The 27136-nt window shown below is 36.6% G+C and overlaps 3 protein-coding genes across 4 annotated transcripts; 1 reads left to right on the top strand and 2 right to left on the bottom strand.

Moving 5' to 3' along the window:
- The first annotated feature begins 1628 nt into the window (after positions 1-1628).
- LOC116293816 (uncharacterized) lies at positions 1629-9140 on the top strand. Of its 2 annotated transcripts, none has more exons than XM_031701297.2 (4): positions 1629-2311; positions 2383-2425; positions 6480-6651; positions 7645-9140. In XM_031701297.2, the coding sequence occupies exons 1-4, from the start codon at positions 1719-1721 to the stop codon at positions 8037-8039; spliced, it is 1203 nt and encodes a 400-aa protein (XP_031557157.1). In that variant the 5' UTR covers positions 1629-1718; the 3' UTR covers positions 8040-9140. The 2 variants fall into 2 exon arrangements, with proteins under 2 accessions (XP_031557157.1, XP_031557156.1); XM_031701296.2 differs by having other exon boundaries at positions 6480-6666.
- Positions 9141-9280: 140 nt separating this feature from the next.
- LOC116293817 (transmembrane emp24 domain-containing protein 5-like) lies at positions 9281-12907 on the bottom strand. Its single transcript, XM_031701298.2, has 3 exons — positions 12547-12907; positions 11977-12258; positions 9281-11276 (listed from the first exon to the last, which is right to left on the bottom strand). Exons 1-3 carry the CDS (start codon positions 12730-12732, stop codon positions 11055-11057), a joined length of 690 nt encoding a protein of 229 aa, XP_031557158.1. The 5' UTR covers positions 12733-12907; the 3' UTR covers positions 9281-11054.
- A 989-nt stretch (positions 12908-13896) lies between these two features.
- Positions 13897-26913, bottom strand: LOC116293822 (uncharacterized). The gene is made up of 12 exons (XM_031701302.2): positions 26438-26913; positions 25145-25313; positions 24997-25073; positions 24451-24686; positions 24200-24360; positions 23531-23633; positions 23159-23204; positions 22480-22574; positions 20465-20650; positions 19599-19706; positions 18633-19023; positions 13897-18168 (listed from the first exon to the last, which is right to left on the bottom strand). The coding sequence occupies exons 1-12, from the start codon at positions 26760-26762 to the stop codon at positions 14636-14638; spliced, it is 5430 nt and encodes a 1809-aa protein (XP_031557162.1). The 5' UTR covers positions 26763-26913; the 3' UTR covers positions 13897-14635.
- Between the last annotated feature and the right edge of the window lie 223 nt (positions 26914-27136).

Genomic DNA, 27136 nt, shown 5'->3' with positions numbered 1-27136 from the left:
CTCAGATATTGGGTGTCTGTTTTGAAGTTAAAGCATTGTTCTCTAATAATAGGATTATATGAAACGTCAGAAAAACGACGAAAAAAGCCGAATGTGAAAGTAAAAAAATATTTTAGAAAAATTCCGAAAGTCAACGACTCCAGGGACCAATATCTATGGAGGGCAGAAAGGAGGCACGTTTTTTTAGCCCCACTCTTGGTACTTGTCCAAGTATTTGATGACACTCCCCCTACCCCTACCCCCTTGAGATTAGTAATATCAATGGAACCGGAAATTCAAGGCAGCATTTCGATTCTGATTCAAGACTGTTTTATTGATTTTGGTTTTCTTCCAATTTTCGCAAATCTTTACAATTGTAATTTCCCCCCGGACTTGTTTTGCACTAAGAAGGGCAATTCCTGCCCCGTATATGCTGTTTTGTATTTAAATCGGCAAATATTCGCTTCTTACTGGTCTTATCACTCTCTCTAGGAACTAAAATAACGTCATCTTTATAAGTAAAATACATCAGAAGAGTTTGCTAATCCAGGCGCAAATGATGAAAAAATTATTACATGTAATGATCTGGTTTGAGTCATCAGTACAGTGTGTTAAAATTTAAAGTCTGCCCAAAACGAACTTGCTAGAGTGAATGACTCACACCATAGTTAATTTAGTGCCACAGTTCTTCAATATTAACTTCAATTTTTTTCCTTCATTTTCATCCTTGTGAATTTCTGAATTGAGAAGAAAAGTTCGCGAGCCGAAAAACGCGGTTTTATCAAAGTGCCGCGGCTCAAAACCGGCATTTTTGTGTATATCTGGCAACGAGGGAGCCCTCATGCATAAAGCTTAATCATAAGCGGCTTTGAACAAGAAAAAATCTGGCGAGGAATGACGAGAAATGATCAGAAGATTTTGCGCTTATTTTTTGAAATCCTAAACTAAAAAGATAGTGACTATACAACCACTTTAATTCTAAAAATCTCATCCGCTTCCCGAAATTTTAGGTTCAAGAAAAATCTAAAGAAAATTCAATAATTTTGCTCGAGTTGTTTCGATTCGCGCCGTAATCTTTTAAAACAAAGGTATTCGTCGCTGTCATAGCAAGAAAACGCATATGATTCAGAGGTATTTTTTTCGTAAGGTTTGAAATATGTTCTTTTGTTTTAGTCCGTCCCCCGCAAGAAAAAAGTGATTATTCATTTCGAGATGAGATCACCCGAACTACTTTAATTATGCGTACATTTGTTAATGAGATGTAAAATTTACATTAGTCGAAGAAGATGGGGTGGGGTTGTGGTAGAGATGTCATGCGATCCATCATATCTTTCATCGAACTACACGCTCTGGTAGTCACGACAATTCAATCAAACGTCCAGAGGTTCTTTGCTGTTTAAATCTTAACTGTAAATTTATTGGTTTTTTTGTAGGGAGGTTAGCGCACTTGAAAGGGTTTTCGTTGAATGAATTTTTGGGTATTTGAAGCCGTGGTTTTTGAATCATTCTCAAAGTCTTGGTAAGCTCTCAAAGTAGTAACCTGTCCTTATATGGATTAGCCCCCTGGTTGTTGTTATCGCTAACGACCAATCAGCTTGAAGACCGCGTTTTCTTAGCCAATCATATCATACCTGACTCATGGATCAAAATTCGCAGTAACCGATTCATTCAGTGGCTCAGGTTGTTCCTTATAGATTGCATGTTGGAAAAAATTTTTATCAAGCTAAAATTCTGCCAACATGTATAGCACGTACCAAACATCGTATTTTGATGTCCCCGATTCTTTGTCGCTACAAGAAATGATGGAGTGTGATATACGAGAGATGGATTTAAACTTCAACGATCCTTTATTCCAAGAACAGAATCTCTTTACTTCACCCGATACTCAAAGGGTAATGAAACAGGAGCGAAGGGGAGATTGTATAAGTCCTGGTGATCTCACGAATCTGCAGTGGCTACAGAATGTATCGATTCCAATGGAGAAAAATCCAAACAGCCATGATAAGCAAGTTATGGTGGATCCAAACACTGTCATGCCAGTCCAATGGCAGAATCCCCAACAGACTAACGCCATAGCTGTCACATCGATTCCCAACATGAACACTACTACGTATCCCCTCTCTCAGCAAACCCACCAGAATGTGGGGCTTACACGTGTGACAGAATCCAAGCAACGATCTCAGGACTGCAAGGTCTCGAGCAAAGAAAATACTAAACCAAACGAGAAAGCGTATCCGAAACCCTTGTTCTCTTACTCTTGTCTGATCGCTATGGCACTACAGAACAGCGATGCGGGAACTTTGCCAGTCAGTGAAATCTACAAGTTCATGATGTAAGTTTCCTAACTGTGTTGTACTTCTTACTTATTTGATTTGACTGGAATGCATTCTATTTCCTTGATAGGGGGAAGTTTCCATACTTCAAGACTGCACCGGACGGATGGAAGGTAAAGAAAAAAGTTGCTAATTCTATCAAAGAATTCAAGGAACAATCTTTCTCGTAGGTCCCGGGGTTCGACTAGAATTTTGAATTTAAATTTCACGCTACGAGTAACGGTTGGTTTCGCTCGACGAGTTCCGTCTTCCAAGATTCAACTTATCTTGCGAGTATTTCAACATCGGGTCCAGAAATATCCTTAAATGAATAGAAAAATTTAAAGATTTGAGGTCGTTTTCGAATACTGCACTTTAACGGTTTCCAGCAATGTTGGTTTGCCGGATCCGTTTGCAGCTGAATGGTTTTCCTCAACAAACAAAGGGGTTCCCAACAGCTGACATGGGCAACCCCTTTCGATGTTCTAGATTCTAAAAACTCCATTCAACTTCCTCATTTTTCTAGGTTTTTACGTTATCTCGGAAATAAGGAATTTCAATCATAATCTACTCACTATGCCAGTAGTTTCTTGAGTATTGAATTTAAATTTTTGTGGTAACACTCGATGTAAATTTTCATCTTTCGGGAAGTCACACGATGAATTATTTTTTTTCCTAGAAAACCTAGATTTTGAAGAAAGAATTTCAGTAAGCTCAAATATCATTTCCTCGTAGCCACAGGCTCGAGAATATTGAATTTACAAGTGTTTTGAGCCACAAACTGCTTTTGTACTCATCCAACCGTCAAAATCGCCCACAACTGATGTTTTCAGTACAAGGAATTTTTTACTATTTTGCATACCCAAACAAAGCAATACACGACCAAAAGAGGAACGAATTCTTCAAAAAGAAAGCATCCTCTTCAACTAAAGTTTCCTATAATTATTTATCTACCTTCTAAGTTCAGACTTACACCCAAGAATATAACATTTAAAAAAATGATTCGAATTTTCTAGTAAATAGTCCTAATGTAAAATTATTTCTTGCGATAAAGATACGAAGAACTTTCGAGGAAATAGGTGTTATAACTTTTTTTCAGGAAGATATTATAGCATCTATAGTTTCAATAAGCTGCTTTATTATGAAGCAGAAAATTTTTTTTCAGATCTAGATAGAAAAAATAGAATTCTTTGTACTTGGTATCGAGGATACAACAACAAAACCCCACCCCTTGGTTTTTGGACAAATGTCCACTCCGAAATAACTCGAATAATTTCTTGAAAATTTAGGACAAAAAGAAATATAGAATCTGAAGATACATGAGGATGAAGTTATGAATTTCTGAGTGTTTTTATTAGGATTTTTTTTCGATTTTTTCGAGAATTTTTGTAGGCAGGAAAGGACATACAACAGGTGGTTCTAAGATCTTAAATATTAACAACATTGTTGAAAATTGAGGTTTTGCGAATTGAACAGAAAATCTATACCTAAAGTGCTCCCAGATATTTTTGCTTTTCCTAAACTTACTTACATTTCAACTAGTTCAAATTTAAGAAATGTTTTCTAAACTGTATTAGGATTTTCCACTCAATCTTACTTGAATAAAATATGCTCATTATAAAATACAGATTCTCATTAAACTTTGCATTCATTATTCAAATGTTGGCAATAATTTTTATCCTGTTTTTCTTTGGTTTCCTCATAGAATTAACGTCCCTTTATAATTCAATGTTATTACCAAATATCAGGAAATCTCTCCACATGTGGAAATGGATATTATTATTTTTACAATTTAAAATAATTGAAAACTGAAAAAATACATTATTTGAAAGCCTTGATTTGTGTTTCAAAAAAGATCTTTTCCTGAAAAAAAAATTTCTTACTTGTAAAGTATTTTTATATGATTTAGAACGAAAGTTTTTGGATAAATTTTGTCCTTATATTATGACAAGAAAATAAAAAATAACGAAACACAAAGAAATGATAGTAATTTATCTTGATATGACAGGAAATGTATAGGACAAAAGTACAATATGTTAATACATTTACATTTTTATATCTTCTGCAAAACGATTTTTTTAAATTGTTACCTTGTCTCAGAATTCCAAATCATACAGTAAAATACTAATTTTCAAAAAAATTTATCCAATTTTTTACCTCGACCCCTAGATTCACGAAACAGCTGAAATACGAATTTGGAATTGTGAATTTTTTTTTGTTAAGATATATCATATTTCTCCTTTTATTTGAATAGTTGAGCAAAAAATCTAAAATCTATCTTTATACATTTGATCCAAAATGTTTCAATACCATTCTTACTTTCATAAAGGACTAGTACAAAGGATATATTTTCTTTTTTTTATTCATTTCATATTCAAATGTCCTTAGCAATAAATATTTAATTAAAGAATAAGAAACCACACCCTAATAGCCTTGATTTGAAGTACAGGAATCAAGAACTAGACACATTTGTATTTCAAACTTAATCATTTTTGTTGGACATCATATTTTGATTGAGAGTAGGGCAACTACACATCTAAGAACTATAACTCATTGTTGTTGTAGTAGGAGCGAGGTTTTGGAAGTAATTTTAGTGCAAGTATTGTAAGATTTTAATTTGAGTAGAATGGTAGTCATAACAATCCGAAAATACTTGGGTATAAAGGCATAATATAAATGTTTGGTCCTATCCGTTGATCGTGTTGGTAGTTCAAACTATATAATTCAAATTGTAAATGAAGGCTTTTCTTTTTTTTTCTGTATATATTTTTTTGTTTATTGATTTGAATTCTAGTTCCAGTGTGAACTTTGATTTCAATAATTTTAAAAGCAATTTTTTCGTTCTTTTTTTGACAACGATGTATGCTTTGTAAAATTCACAGTGTTGGGGAGTGATTGAACATTAGCAATGAAAATATTAGTAATTTTATAGAGCTGAATAATTCATAAACAAATATCAAAAACATGAGTAATGTATATATGCTTGATTGAAATCAGGGTAAATTAATTTGCTAGGGTGGTTATTATAAATAATATAAATAAATAAATAACTCGATATCTAAGAGATATTAATAGAAATGATAAATAATAGATCAGTTGAACACAAAGATATACTTAACTCCTATTCGGAAAAGGCAAGAACACTTTAAAACTTCAGAAGTGTTATTGCCAAAATACCCTTGAAAATTCACATTGGGAATTAATTATTGGTTATGATAACAAGAAATAAAGTTAATGAAGAGATGAAGTCAGATTTTCTGGGATGGAATTAGAATTTGGAGGAAGGAACTGAATTCTTAGAGGTAATATTCTTTAATGAAAACAGTTTCTATAAATCACTGAACCTAGTAATATTATGGCTGACTGCTTAAGTACGGGTGTGCACTTATGGAGATTCAAACTCGAGTAAATCATGCTTATATATGCCAAATTAAAGCTATCATATCTGCAATTCACATTGATGTACTCTAAGTTCTAGCAGGGAGGGTTATAGTGAATAACATTAAGAATTGTTGGAAAACTACTTATTCTAATTAAAGTTAAATACGTGAAAGTGGGTTGGGGGCCAATTGGTAAACAAAGTTTTAGAAATGGGTGGTTCATGGTTGACTTAAATCAAGCCATGCAATAACCCAGATTTACTTATCTAAGTTCGATATACTATGTCTTAAATGTGATAAGGATTAAGTATGACTTAAGTAGGTTTTGATATTTGATCTCATTGCATATGCAACTCCCTTGAGGCATAATCATAGTGGAAAATTATTTTACATACTCCTGAAAATATATTGGAGTATTTTTTTACGCTTTGTTAGTTTTATGTATGCAGAAGCCAAAGTCTACCGGAAATCATGTTTAACTGTCTGGTTCATTTTATCATGAGAGGTTAATAAGTCTAATCATGTGATAGATAGATTTTATGTATGTACAGTAGTTAGAGATGGGAAAAATTACAGATCAGTTAAGTAATCTCTATGTCATTGATAAGGAATGTTTGTTGTCTTGGTTCAGTGAATTGCATGTTATGCATCAGTCTGTATCAGCTGTAACACTTCGCTGACCATTTAAAGACTTTAACCTTGGGATAGATGACTCATTCACCAATGCTCTTTTGTCTTTTCTAGATCAAAAACACACTATTGTGACTCATAATGCATAATTTTAATTCCTTTGCTATCAATTTTGCAGAATTCAGTTCGGCATAACTTGTCACTCAACAAAGCCTTCTGCAAGCTAGAGCGTCCACAAGGAGCTTCCCAGAGGAAAGGATGCCTGTGGTCACTACGGCCCGAGAGAAAAGAACAAATGGAAAAAGAGATAAAGAAATGGAAGAAAAAGCATGCTGAAGCTATTCGAGCAAGTATGGCAAATCCAGGTATTTAATGCAGAAAAGGCCACTGCTGCTCCCTGTGGGGGTGGTGTGAGGGGTATTCTCCCTGCTGGGCTTCTCAATGCAGTTGAGCCAGATTAATCTAGAATAATCAATCAACCAAACAAAAAGTTTTTAAAGGCGTGTTTATGCCAACATTAAAGAACTAGTTTTAAAACTTTTGGATCCAATTTACTTTGCACCTCTGTCTTGCTAACAGTACGTTAATACATAAACACTAAGGTAGTAACAACGTTAGCAGTACAGTTTAGATAATTTATCATGGAAGGGGAATATGTGTGGTAAAGTAATAAAGCTTGTAGATTTGCGGTTGTCAAGGCTCAATGGTTGAATGAACTTAATTGTGCAGTCTAACGTTTTGAAAAACAAATTTGCATTCAAATTGAATTTTAGCTTAAATAAAGCTCTAGATGTTTGGAATAGCTAATTATTCATCGAGTGTAAAATTAATGCTTTCAAATGCACTTGGAAGTATCTTTAACACACACCCATGCAGGGATATTCCCATTACGGAGTGAAAATATACACAAATTAACATTAATTACTTAATAATATTAAGAGTTTGAACCTTGGACTTTATGATATTATGTTCTTTTCTATATTAGGATTGGCAGCCTAGGGGGAGGGGGTGGGTAATGCTAGATGTTGATTTTGGAATTCTCTTTTTAAATTTTTAAATCTCATTAAAATCTTTTCCTCTCCCATTCTATCTACAATTTCATTTTATTAGGATTTAATTATTACTTCCTTCAGGCTAGAGTGCAAGCAATTAATCCATGAAGCACTAATTACTAAATAGTACAAAATAGTTCTAATCAAACAATAGAAAACAATGGAATTTGCATGAAATTGTGCTATTTAGTATTACTAAGTTTCATGGTTATATTGTTTGCACTCTCTCTAACTCTAGCAAAGTGGGCTTATTTTATTTGATTCTAAATGTGGTATTTTTCATATTAACAGAAGAGTTGCAACTTTCACATGAAGATTTAGAAGAAGTACTAACAACACCACAACAAAACATTGATGATGTTGCCGCTGCTGATGCCGCGAAGGAATTATTTGGGAACAACCTCATCCAGGAGATACAACAACACGAAGAGCTGGATTGGGATGATATCATATCTTCTGGCTCCAACCTCAACTTAGATCCAGCACTTACTAATTCTATGACATCTACCATAAATGGTCTGAATTTACAAGCACCTCCGATAACAACAACTACCGTTGAACTGGAGAATTCGGCTCATTATTTTTTGAATGGCGATGTCCGTCATGATTTTGATAATACAAATTACACCACCAATTATTATACCCCTCAGCCGCAACAAATGACTCATTTAGGCACTGGGTTTTAATACAAAAGTGTTATTTTAGCAAGAAAAAATGTTTTACTAGGTTAGAGTTTAATAGAGATAATATGACGATCAAATGCCCCAAATTTATACTTTTTAAGAGATTTATCTCCCTGTTCATATCAATATAGTGCTCGTATTCGCAATCTGGTCTTAGTTCCGGGAGTATACGAGAAACTTATCTGACTTTATTATAAATATAAGTCTATTATTAGAGTCTGCAAGTGCTGGGGGAGAGCCATTTCTCAAATTTCATAAGGACTGCTTTAGTTCAACAGAGAAGCTATGTATTTGAATCAAAATGGAATCATCTGAACCATTATAACGTGTAAATTATTTCTTTTAAGATTAACCATCCTAATCTAGTGTTCATCGTTTGGGAATTTATTTCCTAGAAAGAAATTTTTAAGTGAAATATTTTTAGCTTATATAGAAAAAATTTAAATAGATCCTGCTTACATTGGCCATAGCAAGATTGTAAAAAGTTCATATCTCGTATAAATAGATCATAAAATGGTTTAAATTCCTACAGATTTAAATCAGGGTAGTATACAATCTATATAAGCTAGAAATTTATTCCATAAAATGTGTCCCTTGACATATAAATTTTCACCAAATAATAAGCAGGTTGAAGTTAGAATAGTTGTGATAGAATAGATCTTGACAAAAGGGACCATGTGTTAGGCCAACATGCAATAATTGCCCTCCGAGCACAGCTCTTTTCCAGCCATTATCAATACTGGTTGGCAAATATGCTTCCTGCTGGAGGGGTAATACAACTTGTAAATACTGGACATATACAGCAATAATATTGATTTTTATACTTGCCAAAAAACTGTTTCACTTCCATCTTTCTTCACATGTAGGGGAAATGTTTTTAATTATTGCAACTGATGTGGGTAATGATTGACAGATTGAAATGAGTCGGCTCGTTCTTGGCATTATGATTATCTTATGTAGACATTACATTGTAACTAGAATCAATCAATCATGTATAATCGGCTCCTTGTATGCTGTATATACTATTGCACTGAATATAAAGTAAAGCCATGTTTATAGACAACTGCTGAATAAAGACTGGTAAAACCAGGAATCATACTCACATTCTTTGTTGTACATTATGACTAACAATGGTATTGTTAAACTGGGTGGGAACCCTGTGGTGCTTAAAGCACAGGCAACCCAAACAAGACATTAAACACACAAGGGAAAAAAGGCTAGCAAAGAAGCAGAAAAAATCCACATTAGAAAATAATAATGGCAGGTCCTTGTATAGGCTATATAAGAACCTGCCATGTGCATTTATACATTATACATCTCAAAGCTCTTTACATTTTTATGACCAGTGGAGAATTTTACAAGTGAAAATATTATTTGGCAAAAGCAAGCTTATCATATTTGCAGAGTATATTTTTTAGAGCATGTTGAATCATACTTTAACAGGATGTCTTCTTGTCTCACTATCACATACATTTTTTCCAGGGTTCGTACTGCTCCTGGAATTCCTGGAATCTTTGAAATACCTTCCAGGGTCCTGCAAAACCCCTTAAAAAATTTATTTTGCCACCAACTCCCGGAAAACTCCTTGAAATGTTTAGTACAGTGTGTTAATTATTTGTAAAAATTAAAGTTGTTGTAAAGGAAACCTGTTGTACTATTTCTGACATGAAGTTTCAAAGTGTGCTGGTATTTTAATATTTTCCCCTGGAAAAGTGTTGTAATTTTATAAGCTCCTATAGATGGTTTTTAACCATTCCCAAGAGAATTAAATAACAAAAGACATGGCGGCCATGTTGGAGGATATAACAAAAGAATTCATTGACAATTCTTTTGTTAAGTTCCCCCAACATGGCCACCGTGAAAACCATCAATAGTATGAACTCCGAGTATTAAGAACTCTGTTTTTCTCTTTTCTGACAAAACATTTTAAACATTTTGTCATATTTTATGAAGATGGTTTATTGTAATGATTCTGGGTACTATGACTAGGTGATACAAACATTGTTTTTGTATAATTTTGGTAGAAAATAGAAAAGTTGTAGAATTAAGAAAAATTTCAGTCCATTATGAAAAAAAAAATTTTTTGAAAAAGATATTATGTAATAGAAAAACCATTATTTCATCATTATTGATACAAGATATATAAAATGGCTTTAACAATTTTTTCCCTCATAATTATAAAAGGTAATTTTAAATATATATTTTTTAAGACATTGAGTAGGATTTATTAGTCCTTTCCTATATTGACCTATCACTTTTTATGGTTTCCATTTTTATATTTTAAGGGGTTTTAAGGATGACAGAAAAAGAGAGAACCAGACAACCAAAACAAATTTTTCCAAACCTCAAGGGAGACTTTGTTCACATAATGCAAAGTCCCAGAGACGCAGGAGTTAGAGGGAAATCTTCTAGCATATACTACCAGCTGCAGATCCAGGGGGGTGGGGGTGGGGGGACAAAGGGGGGCTGTAGCCCTTCCTTCAGAACATTGGTTATGTTTCTTGAAGTGGAATAAAAAGCATATTTCTTAGTATCATTAATTTGTTCTCTGTCCCTGGGCTAGCCTGAGTGCAGACCGACTTTAACTACCATTAAGAGTTGAATTCGGTTTGCATGTGGGCTACCCCTAGCCACCCTTGACTTGTAAGTATAAATCAACATTCTTTTATGTGAATGATTTAAGCTAAGATAAAATTCCCTAGCGAAACAGCTGCTGATGAAATCCTCTGTAAGTAGCTTTGGAAAAAGGAATAGAAAGTTGGCATAGGATGGCATGCGCTGGATGATGGAAAGCAAATATTTCTGTGTACTCCATGTCTCTGAAACGGCCAAGCAATACCAAAGAAAATGAGGCATGGGATTTATAGAGGGTCATTGAAAAGGGGCCTTTTTTTTACAACAATGAAAAGGTGGGGTCAGATTTTTGAAGTGAATCCCACCATCCTCCACCCCCCCCTCCCCCAATAAAAACTTAACGGTCCCTTAAGCAGCATTCCAATTATCTATAAAAATTCTAAGCTACACTCTTGCTTTATACTTGCCACCTCCAAAGAAGTGTTTTACTACATTTACCTGTACAAGTGCAACACCTATCAGAGCTACTGACTGTATCAACGACCACCAAAATACCCTGTTTAAGTTACTTGTTGCCATCTTAAAATCCCGTGCTTCTGTTGACCTGAGAAAGTTCTGAATGTGGTCCACTCTTTCCAGGTTAGCTCTGATCTTAATAAGAGCTTCCTAAGTATGCAAAAAGGCAAGGTTATAGTAGTTTTTTTATAAAATTAATACTGTAATTGCCCTGGAACTACACAATATAATAATAATAATAATAATAATAATAACTTTATTAATGTCTCTAATCTTCTAGCCGGGCACAAGTGCCCTACTAATCGGGGAGACAATATAATATACAATATAATATACCCTCCTCACTCCTCGAAAATCCCAATCCCCTCCATGGGGGAGGTATGGATATTTTTTGGAATTACACGATATACTCTTCGCAGACCCTCCCCACCCCTTGGAAATTTCAATCACATTTTATGGGGTAGGTATGGATATATTTTGGCACTACTTAATATACCCTCCTCAGGTTCTCCCTAGTACTTGGAAATTCCATTCCACTTTATGAGGGAGGTATGTTTTTTTGGGACTACACAATATATTAAATTTTTTCTCATATCCTTAATTATAATGTACTCTTATTGTATAGAACGGTCTGAACCCAGGTGAATGAATGTTAATCGAAGTATTATGATCATCAGGGTGGATGTAGTCCTGAGAAGGACCGTTTGATGTGACTGACATTTCGACAACCTGAAGATGACTTCCGCTCAGGATGTTGAAACGTCAATCACACCTAACAGTCCTTCTCAGGACTACATCCACCCTGATGATCATAATACTTCGATTAACGACAATGTACACACAAACCTACCACAATTGTCTCTGTTTCAAGCCCGTCTAATGTATCCTTTAGTCCTCGTGTAGTTATCTCATTATCGTCATCATCATCATCATTAAAATCTACCCCAAGATCAGCAAAGACAGTTCTTGATGAAAGAGAACTAAATGAATTGTCAAAACAGAACTCATAGACTCCATCCTCGGGAGTAATAATGTTGTGAGTTTCGTCTGATTTCTGAACATCTTCCAATAAAATTTTTCCATTTGGTTGCTTTAGATAGAAGTTTATGTCTAGCTCTCCACCTTCTACAACCTGGTTTGAGAAAAAATAGTAGAAATAATCTGCTTATTAATAATTAATATCTAGAAAAATGTTACCCAAACATTGTAAAAACACTGAAAGCAAAGTTTAAAAAACTTTAACAAAAAGGACAAGTTTTTAAAAAGAAAATCAAATACATAATAATTTGATAAAGGAGCGTATTAATGTATAATAAAGACATTTGAAAAAGTTTGCATGTTTAAAGTTAGAAAATATTGAAGTTAGTTTTCCAGATTATTTTTCAAAAATATCATTGGTTTATTCTGCATGTTAGTTTACCTGATACTCAACATCTAAGCTAACATTACTCTTGATCTCTTCGAAGAAACATTCCTTATTACCGGCTTCCACTTTAATCGTGAATCCACTCTTCAATGCTTCGCTTGTTGGCAAAATAACAACTTGAATGAAAAACAGAAACAACAAGAACCAAGCCATTTTGAATGAGCTACGTAAAAAATCCATTTTGACACAAAAACGCGGTCTTTCTAGCAATAAAGCTCAGTAGATACGATCATTTACGATTTATAAAGTCAATAATGGTAAAGTAAGGATTGTGTTTGGTATAAATTAGGCGAGAAATCCAGGGGAAAAAGAAAACTTTGCAGCTTCTTGTCGCCTTGTGTATTGGAATTCCCTGGTGATATTACCCAGAATGCTTTGCGGATTGATGGCACCAAGACCGGAAGGCGCGCAAATGCTGAAACAGGAAAAACAGAAAAACCTGTTTTGGTTGAATGACTCGTCAAATTACGTGCAAAATAATTCAAAATTGGGTACATTTTGATAACGAGTAATTTGGAAAAAGTCGAGAATTACAGATTAATTTTTTTCCAGAAATTTGGAATCTTAGGGAATGGAATACTAGTAATGGCCGCAAATGCTTCGCGCTGCCATCATGAGCTTCCCGAGCTCTGGGCCTTGACCCATTATTCTACCAATACCCCCCCCCCTCCTCTCCAAATAGCTTAACAATGTACTGCTTAGTAATCTGTTGGAAATCACGGCTGCTTCTTAGAGTGAAGTCATTTAACTCATGAAATAAAAAATACTAGTCACCGTGTAATTAGCAATTATTCGCCGAAGGCGAATAATCGTTTTAGCATATACCAACTTGTATACAGAGTAACTTATTTTTATATACAATAATTCAATAAAAACAAACAGAAACTTTTAGTTTGCGTGACAAATTCACGCAAAACTTTTAGCAAAGCTTTTAGGCCATACTTCGTTGCCTTTTTAGTATTGATAGTAATGGCATTTACTTTCATTTTTTTCAATTTCCTCGGAAATTGTAGCAAAACGATTGCCGGCAGATGCCATTTTGTTGCCGACTCAATATCCCGAGATTCAGAGGGGAATATCGTACAGTATTTACGTCCAATCAACCAATGAGCGCACGCATTCTTATAGGAAGTGCACAAGTTGCTATATGCTAATAGTCAAATAGACACAAAAGAAAACAATGGAATTAAGGTCTACTCAAGTGTATTAGTCTAACATCTATTGCACGGGTTAAATGCCTTCACTCTAATGCAAGTCTCAATGAAGTCAAATGGCAAAATAATCCATGACCAAAAGCCGGTTTTTGCAGGGTTATTTAGTAAACACAAATCTTTCAGGCGCAACAATTTTTTCTTCACTTTATTGTGAAAAAGATGAAAATATACAAACTAATGATTTGAAATTCACGAATGAATTCTGTACAAAATGATTAATTTCGATTTCATTTAAAAATTGTCATCATTCAAAAACTTGAATTATTTATTGTCCTTTCAATACTCCACGAAGCTGTAAGGCAGAATAATTAACACTGCCTAAGGAGTCAACCCAGAACAGTGAATTAAGGATTACGCATGCGCATCCTTTGAACGCGTGCAGTAAGAACGGCAATCTCGTACCCAGCCTTATTTCTTACTGCGCATGCTCGACGAAAGAGTTATTTCATCGAGCATGCGCAATGAGAAATAAGGGCTCGGGGTACGAGATTGTAAGAACGGGTAAAATGGCTAGTGCATTGGAATGACTTGCACTATTATTTATCGCGTGTGACTGAATGACTTCAGCTATGTCCATTTGCTATCCAGGGCCCGTTGGTACGAAGGGTGGATAGCGCTATCAAACGGGTAAATCCTTATCCAGATACGTCGATACCGTTAACCAGCAAATCTATGCGCTGCCGACGGATAGCGCTATTCAAACCTTCGTACAACCGGGCCCAATAACAGAATTCTGGATCCTGGGGAACCTAGGGGTAAAATTCTGTCGCTCATTCCCAGGACGCATCTGAGCGTCACTTCATCACTTGACTACGAAAGTTCATCACATCCATGTCAATTTCTTGTTGCCAAGAGTTTGCTAGGTGTTATTAATTAGTTGTCACGGATGGAGAATGACTTGTAGTGCCACACAGTGATGGTGCTTTAGTGTTTATGACGTCTGAAACACCGTTAACACTACTCACGTCTTCATAAGGTGCAGTGGAATCCGTACACTTTATATTTTGTGTAGAATCTATACTATTTAACGTAGGTTGTAGGAAAACCCCATTACGATATGATGCGATTTTCTGATCCTCGTCCTCAACAGTTAGTTTATTCGCATGAGGGAGATGATCGCTTGTAGTTGGTGAACGTGTGACTGTAGAAGTTGAAGTTTGTTTAGCAATATTTTGGGTACTTGTTTCCGTAGCGTAGCTTTTTGATGGGTCATTTCCAGACACATTTACCGGTTTAGAGATCTTTGCAACTTCATAATTACTTGACGGTGTATTAGGATTACTCGTAGGTCCATTTTTTATCCAACTATTGCTTTCTTTTGTACTGTCTAGTCTTGTTTTTTGATCAGAATGACATGACTCCTGACCATTTTCTAACGCGCTAACGCTACCAGTTTGACCACTGGTAGATGTTGAGTCACTGACTTTGGTAGACAGTGCGATGGGTAAGGTTTTTGGTAGAGATTCTGCATTATTTTGTGCACTGGAACATGTTGTTGTCGTCTCTATATTTTTTATACCATCTCTGCCATCTTGTATAGTGCTTGAGCTGGTTAAGTTTTTAGGGCAAACTGACCCAGGGACATTTATGATCGTAGATTTTTGAGAAGTACTTGCAAAACTTGAACAAGGCTCTGTAGCACTATTAAGAAGTGACACATTAGGATTGTCTGGAGCATTGGAGCTGTAATTGGTTGGATTACCATTACTAGGCTGTGCAGTACTTGTTACAACACTTGAACGAGGCTGTAGAGAATTAGATCCAAGTGACATACTAACTGACCCAGAGACACTAGCGCTAGTAGTAGTGGACGACGTTGCAACATTAGAACGGGGTTGTGCGGTGCTAACTGTGGTGCCAAGGTGAGGCTGCGTGGTGCTGGAACCCACTAAATTATTTTGAGCAACCGACGCTGGGACATTAGCAAGAGTAGCTATAGACGAAGATGTAACGCCAGAATCAGGCTGTTTAGTGGTAATTGTAACACTTGGACGAGGCTGTGTTGTTACAGTTGGTACCCTGGGACGAGGCTGTGTGGTGGTAGTTGTAACACCTATACGAGGCTGTGTTGCTACAGCTGGTACACTGGAACGAGGCAGTGGGGTAGTAGTTGCAACACTTGTGCAAGACTGTGTTACCACAGTTGGTACACTAGGACGAGGCTGCGTGGTGGTAGTTGTAACACCTATACGAGGCTGTGTTGCTACAGTTGGCAAACTGGGACGAGGCTGTGTGGTGGTAGTTGTAACACCTGTTCGAGGCTGTGTTGCCACAGTTGGTACGCTAGGACGAGGCTGTGTGGCGGTAGTTGTAACAACTGGGCGAACCTGTGTGGCTAAAATTGGCACACTGGGACGAGGCTGTGTGGTGGTAGTTGTAACATCTGCGCGAGGCTGTGTTGCTACAGTTGGCACACTGGGACGAGGCTGTGTGGTAGTAATTGTAACATTTGCACGAGGCGGAGTGGTGCTAGTTGCAAAACCAGGATGAAGCTGTGTGATATTTCCAACACCAGGACGAGGCTGTGAACCAGGCAATGTACCGGCAACACTAGTATTCTGTCCCTTTCCTGTAACGATTGCTTGAGAAACTACATTTGCTATTTTCCCTGCAGCTACCACTTGTTGCTGCTTCTGCTGCGTGGGAACGCTTGGCTGTTTTACAGGACCACTAGTCTGTTTTCTCAATGCAGAACTTATAACAGCATTGACTTCTTCAGGTGTTCCTGGAGGGACTACCACAGCATACCCATAAATGCTTTGGCCACCCGTTGTTGTTAATGTTTGAGGTTTAAAGCTTGCTAAAGGGCTTTTTGCATCGACGGATGAAGCAGGAATAAAGACTACCTTGGTTTGACCTGGTGTCTGTTTAGATGTTTGGGTTTTAACAGCTATGGGGGCAGCTCCCTTTGGCATTACAGCAGGCTTAGATAAGGCTGACGCTGATAACTGAGAGGAAGAGACTTGAGCGCTGGTAACAGATGTCTTGGGATGTGACAACACACGTGATGGAGTTATTCCTTGTGGTGCCTTAGGTGCCGTCACCTTGACTACACTTTGTCCAGATACTGCTTCTGCTTTAGCTGTTGCATTCAATCCTGCAACGGGCTTTGCAATTGTGGTAGGAACGGCATATAGTGAGTTAACCGTCGCAATGTTGGTCTGTTTGGAATTGGGAATAAGTTGAACCATTTTTATGGTGCTGGTGGTGGTGGTAGTAGTGGGGACGACAACACCCAGGCTTTTAGGAATCTGTCGTGGGCCTTGGTTGACTGAAGTACTCGATACAGCGTACGTATGGTTATTCGACAAAGCAGATGTTGGTTTTAGCACTCTACCTTGTACTGGGTTACCTGTAGTTACCTGTGTAACCACGCCCGGTTTTCCAAGTACCTGTTTTCGACTGTGAGAGAGAATGATTGGCCTTTGATGGCTTCCAGTAGTTGAGGCACTAGCTATTGGTTGCAAACCAGTAGATAGAGTCACCCTGTTCTGCGACACCATTCCTAGTGTCCTGGAAATAGTAATAGGTGTGGCACTAACACTCCTATTGGTAACCTCCCCTTTGACACTAGTAACAATCTGCACAGCGGTTTTCCGTTGTATAGGTGGATGTACTGATGGTGTTATTGATGGTGATGTTGTGGACGTCACACACTTAACTTCATGTGCTTTTCCTTCTGGGGAAACTAAAATACGTTTGCGCAGATTTTGAGCTTGAAGAGACAACGGACTGACTTTGGAGGTCACATCAGTGGTCGTCGATCCTTGGACAGAACTGTCTTTAACATCAATCACACTTGATTCAACAACTGGATTTTGAGCCCGATTAGGACTAGGTGTCTTGGCTCGCTTTAGTGCCTCACCTAAAGAGTTGACCAGGATCATCTTAGGCGAAAGACTTTGTGTTCCATAAGCTGACTCTGTACTCAGCTTCTTCATAACAGAGACTTCTTCCTTAGGCATGGTTGCCGCTTTTACACTCTCCTCAGCTGAAACAGCAGAGATCACAACTGATGGAGACGACGTAGACTTAGGCAACACAGTTTCTTTGGTGGGGCTCCATTTTTTCGCTTTCTTTTTCATTCTTGGATTGGGTGTCTGGAGCCCAATAGTACAGTTCTCACGATTCAAAGCCTCCACATTGTCATCTGTCTTTGAGGATTTGCGCTTTCTTTTATAACGAGGTGAGCCTCTCTGCGTGGCTTCAATGGATCCATTTTCTGATTCACCACTGATCGACTGTACCTCGTCAAGTTTTGGCTGTAAGTCCTCCAGGGTTGAGTTGTTGCCATACTCTTCTATCTTAAAGTCTTCGTCCTTTGCATCAAGTTTGGCACCATCGTCTTCATCACTCAGTTCACTTCCCCATTCCTCCATGGGCTCTGGTTCTGGGGTTTCCTCTATGGAAAGAAAGGCAGAGAATGATTAAATACATGGGAGGATGTATGAGAGGCTGGATGGATGGTTAGGTGGGTCGATGGAGGGTGATAGGTTGAATGGATGGGAGAATGGTTGGACAGACAGACGGATGGATGGGTAGTTGTCTGGATGGATCAATAAATGGATGGGTTAATAGACTCAAACCCTAATGACGTTTTATACCTAAACAACCACAATCTTTTTCAAAATCTCTTTTCTTATTCAAACGTTAAAACCCCCTTTAGAATACCAAGGCAATAGTGAAAATTAGCATAATAAAAAAGCTACCGAAAGGGATTTTGGAAGTGTAGGTACGACAAGTCATCATGCTCAAGGCATATTTGATAACTGGAATGGCCGATGGGAAGAATGGAATAACAGGGGTATAGAAGGGTATAAAAGATGGATGGATGGATGAATGGGACAAACTACACCAACTGCTTACCTGGTTCCTCCACAGCTTCAGGTTCCAAGCTTTCTTTCATAATCTTGATTCTTGCTTTAGTATAATTCCTAGAGAATGCCCCTTCATACTTCTCGAGCTCTTGTAACAACGCCATCAGTGTCTCATGTAGTTCAATCTCACATCGTTTTCTAGGGGGAGGGACCTTGGGTCTTCTACCTCTCTTCTTAGGGGGGGTGGGAGGTTCAGCAAATCGTTCAGCTAGAGCCTTGAGGGTTTCAATATCATGACAGGCTAGTTTAAACCCATCTTCAGCCTCAAATGCTGGTAGTGGATCTGGTTTGGATTCAGTTTGGTCTGCATCTTCTGGTTCTGGATCGGGTGGGGTTTCTTCTTTGACTTTATCTTCTTCCATAGGAGAGTCACTTCTCAGCTAAAAAAATAAGTAAATGTAATGAAAGTCAAATTTAAAAGTGACGATCATTGAGGATTTGATTGAGTGGGGGAAATATAACATACTAGTAATTTCCTCTATCTATTTAGTCCCCAGCCTCTAATAAGCCCCCCTTCAATCAATCAATCAATCAATCGATCAATCTTTATTTAGTACTAAAATTCCATATACTAAACAACAAAAATACAGAAAATTGGTATAAACCAGATGTAGCAGTCATAGGCTAAATGATACACTTGGCAAATTATAAGATTACATTAACATATGTTTTGGTCAATAGAAGTACATAAAGAAAGAAAAAGGAGAGAAAAAAAGAAAAGGAAGAAGTCCACCATCCTTCTAATAAGTCCCCAGTCCAAAATTACTGAAAACAATAAGCTCTCATGGGACTTAATAGAGAAAATGAGGTATTCTGAAATCTAAAATGGTTTATTCTTTTAAAGCCTTGAATTTACCAAAAAACCCGAGAACCCCAAACAAAAATATAATATTTTATCCAGTGTAATATCATCTCATGGTACCTATGACATACATGCAGAGGTTTTGTGAATTACCTGTCGTAGTCTTGAAGGCCTTGCCGGTCTAGATGGCGTAGAAGGTTTTGATGGTGTTTTCTTGGCCTTTTTTCTTTCAGGGGCTGGTGGTGGAGGGGGAGATGGCTCCTACGAACGCAAGAAAAAAAAAACCCAGTTGAATGCATATGCACATACCGTGATACCTCTATTCAGTGAACACCCTTTATTTTTTGGACATCAGGCAAGGTCCTAAAGATGTCCACTTAACAGGTACCATTGTATACATCTATTTCAAAAAACTTTGTTGGTTGGATATCTGAAATCAGAAATCTGAGGCCAATTGGAATTGTGGGGGACTGAGTGTGTTCTCGTTAAAAATTCAATATACATTAACCCAGATAGTTTGCCAGCACAGGTCATCACTCAAAGTTAGTATATCAAGATGTTAACTTCTTGCGAACAACTTATTAAAACCACAAACAATTTACAGCTTACAACTCAGTCTCAGATTTCAGATCTCCGACTGACAACGTTTTTGAAATAGGTGTATGCAGTCATTCTATATGTAGATTAAAAATAGGCTTATTTGGTTTGGGCTTAATATTTTCCATTTCAGGCCAGGTATTATTTCCCTTGAGAAAAAGACAGCTTGTTGGAGTCTCTTTCATATCTTTATGTCAGTATTTTCTCAAGCATCACTGGTAAACAAACAAATAATACTCAAGGGAATGACATGTGATCTGAAATGAGAAAACACTACACATTATGTAATGACAAAAAAAGACAATGGATATATAATATTATAGATACTCTAGTCTAAAATGGTATTTTGACCAATCAGGGTGCACAGTACATCTCAATTTTATAAAAAATACTCTTAACGCACAACATACTGTTTACCCCACCTTTTTAGTTTTGATATTTAACTTAGGCACTTCAAGTTGGTCATGCTGGTAAACACGAACATCAGTGGTTTGAAATATAGGGAAATAAATATATGAATGATTATCTGCATCAGTGCCGAGGAAGAGGTCTCTCTGCTCCATGAAGTCACAGGAATTCACCTTCTCACGGATGTCATAATCTTTGTGCTGAAAAATAAAAAGAATAAATTTTAAAAAACGAAGAGAAATCTGGCTTACTCATTCCCTGCTAGAAAAAAATGCTAACCAAAAATAACCCTAACTACTTTCAGAGAATGTGGTCAACTCAGTTTGGCGCTAGCCATCATGTGGTATAAATCGTCTTGCGTAAGTAATAATATAATAAATAATAATATTTATTTATAAAGCGCAAATACAAATCTGTTCTAAGCGCTAGTAAACAAACGACAAAGACAACGACAAAATAAAATAATTTACAAAGAATATGCTAATTTGAAGAGATAAGTTTTAAGTTCAGTTTTGAATGAGGCAAGACTTGATGCATTTCGGAGAGATATTGGAAGTGAGTTCCAGAGTTCAGGAGCAGCCACAGAGAAGGAGCGATGACCATAAGATTTAAGATTATAAGAATGTGCTGATAGAAGAACTTGTGATGCAGAACGAAGATTACGGTTCGGTTTATACACTGAAATGAGTTCCCGGATATAGATAGGAGATTGGCCATGAAGAGCTTTAAAAGTAAGTAATAGGATTTTATATTTGATTCTAGATTCAATTGGTAGCCAATGCAGATTAACGAGGATAGGTGTAATGTGGTCATGTTTATGGGAAAGAGTGATTATTCTGGCAGCAGCATTCTGTACAGATTGTAGTTTATCTAAGAGTTTGTTTGGTAAGCCAAAGAGCAGAGAGTTACAGTTGTCGAGTTTGGAGGATATGAACGCGTGGACGAGAGTTTCAGTTGTTTTCAAAGAGATGTATTTTCTTATTTTAGCAATGTTTCTGAGATGATAAAAAGAAGACTTGCAAATATTATTCACATGACGAACCAAAGTAAGATGCGTATCAAATATGACACCAATGTTCCGAGCATGCATTGAGGGCATTATCACATCAGAACCAAATTGAAGAGAAGGAAGAGTTAACTGTGGGCTGTGCTTTGAAGAAAATAACAGGAATTCAGTTTTGCCTTTATTTAGTTTCAATTTATTTGTAGTCATCCAAGCATCAATATCAGATAGACAGTTTTCAATCAGATTCATGGAATCATTAAGGGACAAATCATCATTACAGGAGAAAGGAATATATAATTGAGTGTCATCAGCATAAAGGTGGAAAGACATTCTGTGTATTCGGAGGATATCAGCTACTGGAGAAGTATAAAGGAGATACAACAAAGGACCAAGTACAGAACCTTGAGGTACGCCACAATCAAGTTGAAGGGCTTCAGAAGAAAAATCATCAATGGAAACAAATTGAAAGCGATCAGTGAGGTAGGACTTAAACCATTGAAGAGCTATGCCAGAAATGCCAAATTTTGTATGGAGACGATCTAGAAGAATTTGATGATCAACTGTGTCAAATGCAGCAGATAGGTCCAAGAGTAGCATGGCAACACAAGAACGATTGTCAATGGAGTGGAGGATATCATTTTGTACTCGAAGAAGAGCAGTTTCACAGCTATGAAATGTTTTGTATGCAGACTGCAATGGTTCATGGAGATTGTTCAGAGACAGATAATCATTTAGCTGAAGGGAAACGACTTTTCCAATAATCTTGGAGATATTCTTTAAATTAGAGATAGGGCGATAATTTCCAAAAATTTCATGATCAAGAGATGAATTGAGTAGGATTGTGTTACGGTCAACAAAAAAATCACACAATCTGACACCATTTATACCAAATGACAGCTGATGACGTTCGAAGTGATGAATTATCTACTTGCAAGCTACTTTGGATAACACTTTTGTTCAAAGGCTTGCTGCTCTTAGTTGATACAAACATATGAATATAAAGTTTTTTTAGTTGTGACTTACGAAGCAGACATCACACAGGGTCTTGAGCACCCAAACACGTTGATATAGGGTCAGATCCAAGTAGGACTTCTCTTCTAGAGGATTCTTTTCTTTACCTTTACAAAGTAAAATAAAACATTGATCAATAACAACCAGGGCTAAATATGATGGCTGCTTAATGGCCGAACAGACTGATTGACATTTGACCATTTAATGCAACTGGTCAAGAGGTGTTTGGCCAGACAGACCAGGGCTTTTTAGCCCTGCTAACCAAGATCTGCCATAAACCCAGCTTGCCTGGTTTGAAAATTTCTGAGTCTTTTGTTTTTGTTCTTTTTTGACAAAGTTAACAGTATGCATATTACCCACTTGTATACAGCTATTTAAAAAAAGGTTGAATACTGCATACTGAATACTGCATAGTGCATTCCAAGACTGAAGTGCATTGTGGGTCATAGTGACATTGTCTAAAATAGGATTAATAATAATTATTTATTCTATTTTCAGTGTATTCCATCTGAAACAATATACTATAGAGAGTTAATTGCTGCATATTTACTTTTTATTTTTAAATTAACAAGACCTGCAATGACCTTTGGTCTTGGAATGCACTATTCAGTATGCGGTATTCAGTATTCAACCTTTTTTGAAATAGCTGTAATTACTGCTATAACAATTATTAATAAAAACATCTACTTACCAAGAATATCAAAAAACCTCAGATCTATCCCAAGCTGTAATGAAACCTAAAGATACAGAGCATAAAGCTTTTAGTAAAGTTCAATTATTACGATAGGATTGAACCACAACTGTCACACTTTATTTCAATTTTTCAAAGCTATCCCATGGTTGTGATCATTTTTTTGACAATGGGAGTACTTGCTAATATAAATGCCATTGACTGTCTTTTGTTTTCTCACTGGACTCTGAAGATGACTTCCGCTCAGGTTGTTAAAACGTCAGTCACCACCAACAACAGTCTTTCTCAAGACTACACTCACCCGGACGATCACACTTCACAACAAACTTCAACACCTGGGTTCTTCAAACCATTTACTCTTAGAGTACTTACTGAATAAAAGCCTTCTTTCTCAGCAATTTTGTACCATGCATCTAGCTTCTCTTTCAACTTAGATTCCCACTTTTTGAAGGTCATGACTGGTTTCTTGTATAAACTATATGAGAAGAGAAAACAAATGAGTGGTTTGTTGGACTGTGGCAGGAATAAACCATTCCTGTGGGACTACACTTACAAAGCTAACCAATCATAAAGTAAACTGAACCAACGAGCCTAACAGCAGGGCTTACAATAATGGCCAGACATTAGACAATGTCAGGCCAGGACTGGACCTTGTCCAGTCAAATCTCTCATTTTGACCAGTAAGGTTTATCCACCAAGCCACAGTAGAACTAATTTGGCCTGTGATCATGACTGGTGACTGATCGTTATTTTAAGCCTGTATTAGGAGACATAGGTCTTTGACTATTATCTATTCAAAGTCTTGCAATATTAGTAAATCAGATTTTTGAAGCTCTTTTGGGTAGAGAATTAAACACCAGGGCCCGGTTTTACGAATCCTGGATAGCACTATTCGACGGACAAATCTTGTTCAATGGATGAATTTATTGGATAAAAGCATCAACTTATCCACTGGATGAGGATTTATCCACTGGATAGTATTGTCCAGGCTTCGTATAACCATGCCCAGAGGGTTCGAAATGTTTGCTAATTGTGAGGTACCTTTTTCTTTGATGAGGAGTAATGAGAAGAGCTGTGTATATTCTTGCAAGAAGTGATGACTTGTTAGGATAGATGAATGATAATTCAAATTCTGTTAAATTGATGTCTTCTAAGCCAAGAATATCCTTAACCAGGTAGAGGAAACTTCCTATAGATGGTATCTGGGATAGAAATTATTAAGATAAATCTTTAGTTATTACTCTAAAAGCATTAAACGAACATTATCTTTTGCAATTATAACGTCAACTCACCTCCCACATTGAATGAAGTTGATTCATTATTTCCAGTTTCAACTCATTTTTCTCCCAATCAACCAGATCCTGCAGCAAAGCCTGATTAGCTTCTTTCTTTTCTTTCTCCCTCTGCTTCCTTCTCTCCTTCTCCTCTGACTCTTCCTGTATCTTTACATGGTTAACGAGAGAAGAGGAATTCTCTCCATTCACCATGCTTAGGTAGTTCTGACGACTTGAACGTCTGCGACCAGATGCTATAAAACAAATTCCGGACTTGTGTTAATTGCTTAACCTCCATTTATTATACCAGGGTGAAGAATAACACAGCACAGAGTAAAGTTGTTTTAAAGCTTTATTTTGTAATGATTCTGTATGATGATTTTAGGGTATCAATAAATTTGAGTGTTACTATAAAAGAGAATAGAATCAATGCATTCTGGAATCTCTATGGAAGATATTAAGTTTTCCATGCAAAATTTATTGGTTTACAAAATAAAGCAGGTCACAATATCTGTCGTATATGTAGGCATGATAACAGGTTTACTGTGCCATAAAATCACATACCTTCTAACTCAGCCATTAAAGGAAGATCCTGATTCAATGACATAGTAGCTAGAAGGGTAACCTTGTCTCGCAAGGACCTAAATATCAAAGAAAACTGTTAATTATATCATTTTTAGCATTGAGTGGTCAAAAAAGATGTCTCACTAACCTGCTTAATAAGGCTAATTTTTGTTCCAAGATCTTTTCTAGTTTCTGTCCTAATTTGGAAACCCAGTGGCTAGGACCATTATAGCGGTAACAGTTCTCTAGTATCAGCCTTATGTCAGCGACAACTTCAGTAATACTATCGTACTTGTACTCATTGAACTTGGAACCAACTACAATTAGAATAAAAGTCTTTAGGCCAAGAAAATAAAATGATACGGAGTCTGATGACAGTTGGTTTTTAGCCATTTCGAGGTTGAGGGAAAAACTCAGTCAAGTCGGCATTGCAGTGCATTGTGAGACTATTTAAGAGGAAAAAAATAAATGTTATCTTGGAAATATGTCGACTAAATCAGTTCCAAAATGCACTGCAATACCCACGTTATCCCAGTATTTTCCTAAACCATGAAATGGCCAATAAGCAAGACAGTCTGCAAATAAGTGTCTGTTGGACAAGTGTTGAGTAAAAATAAACTTGATTTGTGAATGATATAGCCTTGGCCAGAAATGAATAATCATCTGTATGAGTTTACAAATTGATAAAATGTCCAGTCACACTTGGAGAGGTCAACAACACTGTATGCCTCGACAAATACCTGCTTATTGAAAAAAATATTTGCAGCCTTGCAGTTGGCTACAAGTCGGGGTCAATGTGACATTGAATGGAAAAAAATATACTCAAGTTAATTTTTTAAGCCTAATTAAAATATTTTTTGACAGCATTTAACATTAAAAAAAAATTTAAGAAGAGAAAACATTTAAAGGTCTTCAAAGCTCGATAATGAAAGGAAATCAAATGATAAGGAATAGATTTTTGATATTTTTGATGGTATTCAAACTCAATTAACACTAAAATTCTAAAAATTTACGAAAGAAAACTTTCCTGGTAATTCAATTTCCTGGAATCTAACGCTTTTTGTTTTGAAGGAAGATTTTGAAGATCGCGAGGGGAAACATTGACTAGATATTTTCAGTCTGCTACAAACAGCATGAATCAACGAAAGCATGTCTAAAGATTTCAATGGTTTTCTTCGCCGATCTGTTCTACTTTCTCCGATTTCTTCAGCATTCAACAAGTGTCCCGAAAAAAAGTTAAAAGAAAAAAGAGCGATGTATAAAGTAGAGTGAGGGAATGCAGGAAAACTAGTCGAAATTACGACGAAATGTAAGTCGAAATTTGAGCAAATTTGGATAGATTTTGAAGCGACTTCGTTGGAAGAAAAACGTTTGATCCCTAAAAATAGTCATAAGGGTGATATATTGTGATATAAGGCAGTTAAAGGGGATTTTTACTTACTTGTAGCAAAGCACATGGGTTCTTTTATACGTTCATAGTAATCCCATAAACCAAGAGACTCGGCATCTACAGGCTCCATGAACGGCCATGTTACGTTCCGATTTGAATCAGCTAGCAATTCTACGTATATTCTATACCCTTGTTGAAGTTCATAGCTCAATTTAGTAAGATCAAATAGGGGTACGACCGCTTGTTCTTTAGGTATATGGTTTTCTTGTATTTCCGGCTCAAACACGCGAGTTGTCTCCTCTTGAAGTAAAGTCTGGTCTGTGACTTGAACGAGTTCTTCAATCGCCGGTATTTCGTCCTTTATTTCCGCTTCCATTCCACCTTCTACCCCGAAATGAGCCCAGTCGATGGTCGAACTACCGGCTAACCAGACTGTATTCTTAATTGGTTTTCTTGTTTTCTTCTAAGTGAATTCTTTTGAAGTTTTTTTCTCGCATGACAAAAAAAACCTTACTTCGCTTTTTGTTGATGCGATGCGCAGGTGGGTAATCGATAATACTGCACATGCGCACTGCCTACTATGACAGGCTATATTAAAAAGACCGCCAAAAAAGAATTTGAAAAAACTTCTACTTAGACCAACTATTTTATCGTTAGATAGAACAAATTCCTACCTTTAATATTTTATAAACAATCTCGAAGAAATTTTCGCTATTTTATTAGCTAAGTGATTAAAATAAAGACCTTTTA

This window comes from Actinia tenebrosa, unplaced genomic scaffold (assembly GCF_029948245.1).
Source record: "Actinia tenebrosa isolate PJP-AT-01 unplaced genomic scaffold, QUT_ActTen_1.0 PGA_scaffold14__42_contigs__length_11649687, whole genome shotgun sequence".
Taxonomy (NCBI): domain Eukaryota; kingdom Metazoa; phylum Cnidaria; class Anthozoa; order Actiniaria; family Actiniidae; genus Actinia; species Actinia tenebrosa.
The sequence above is the reverse complement of the archived record's forward strand: the minus strand, read 5'-3'. Positions and strand labels throughout refer to the sequence as shown.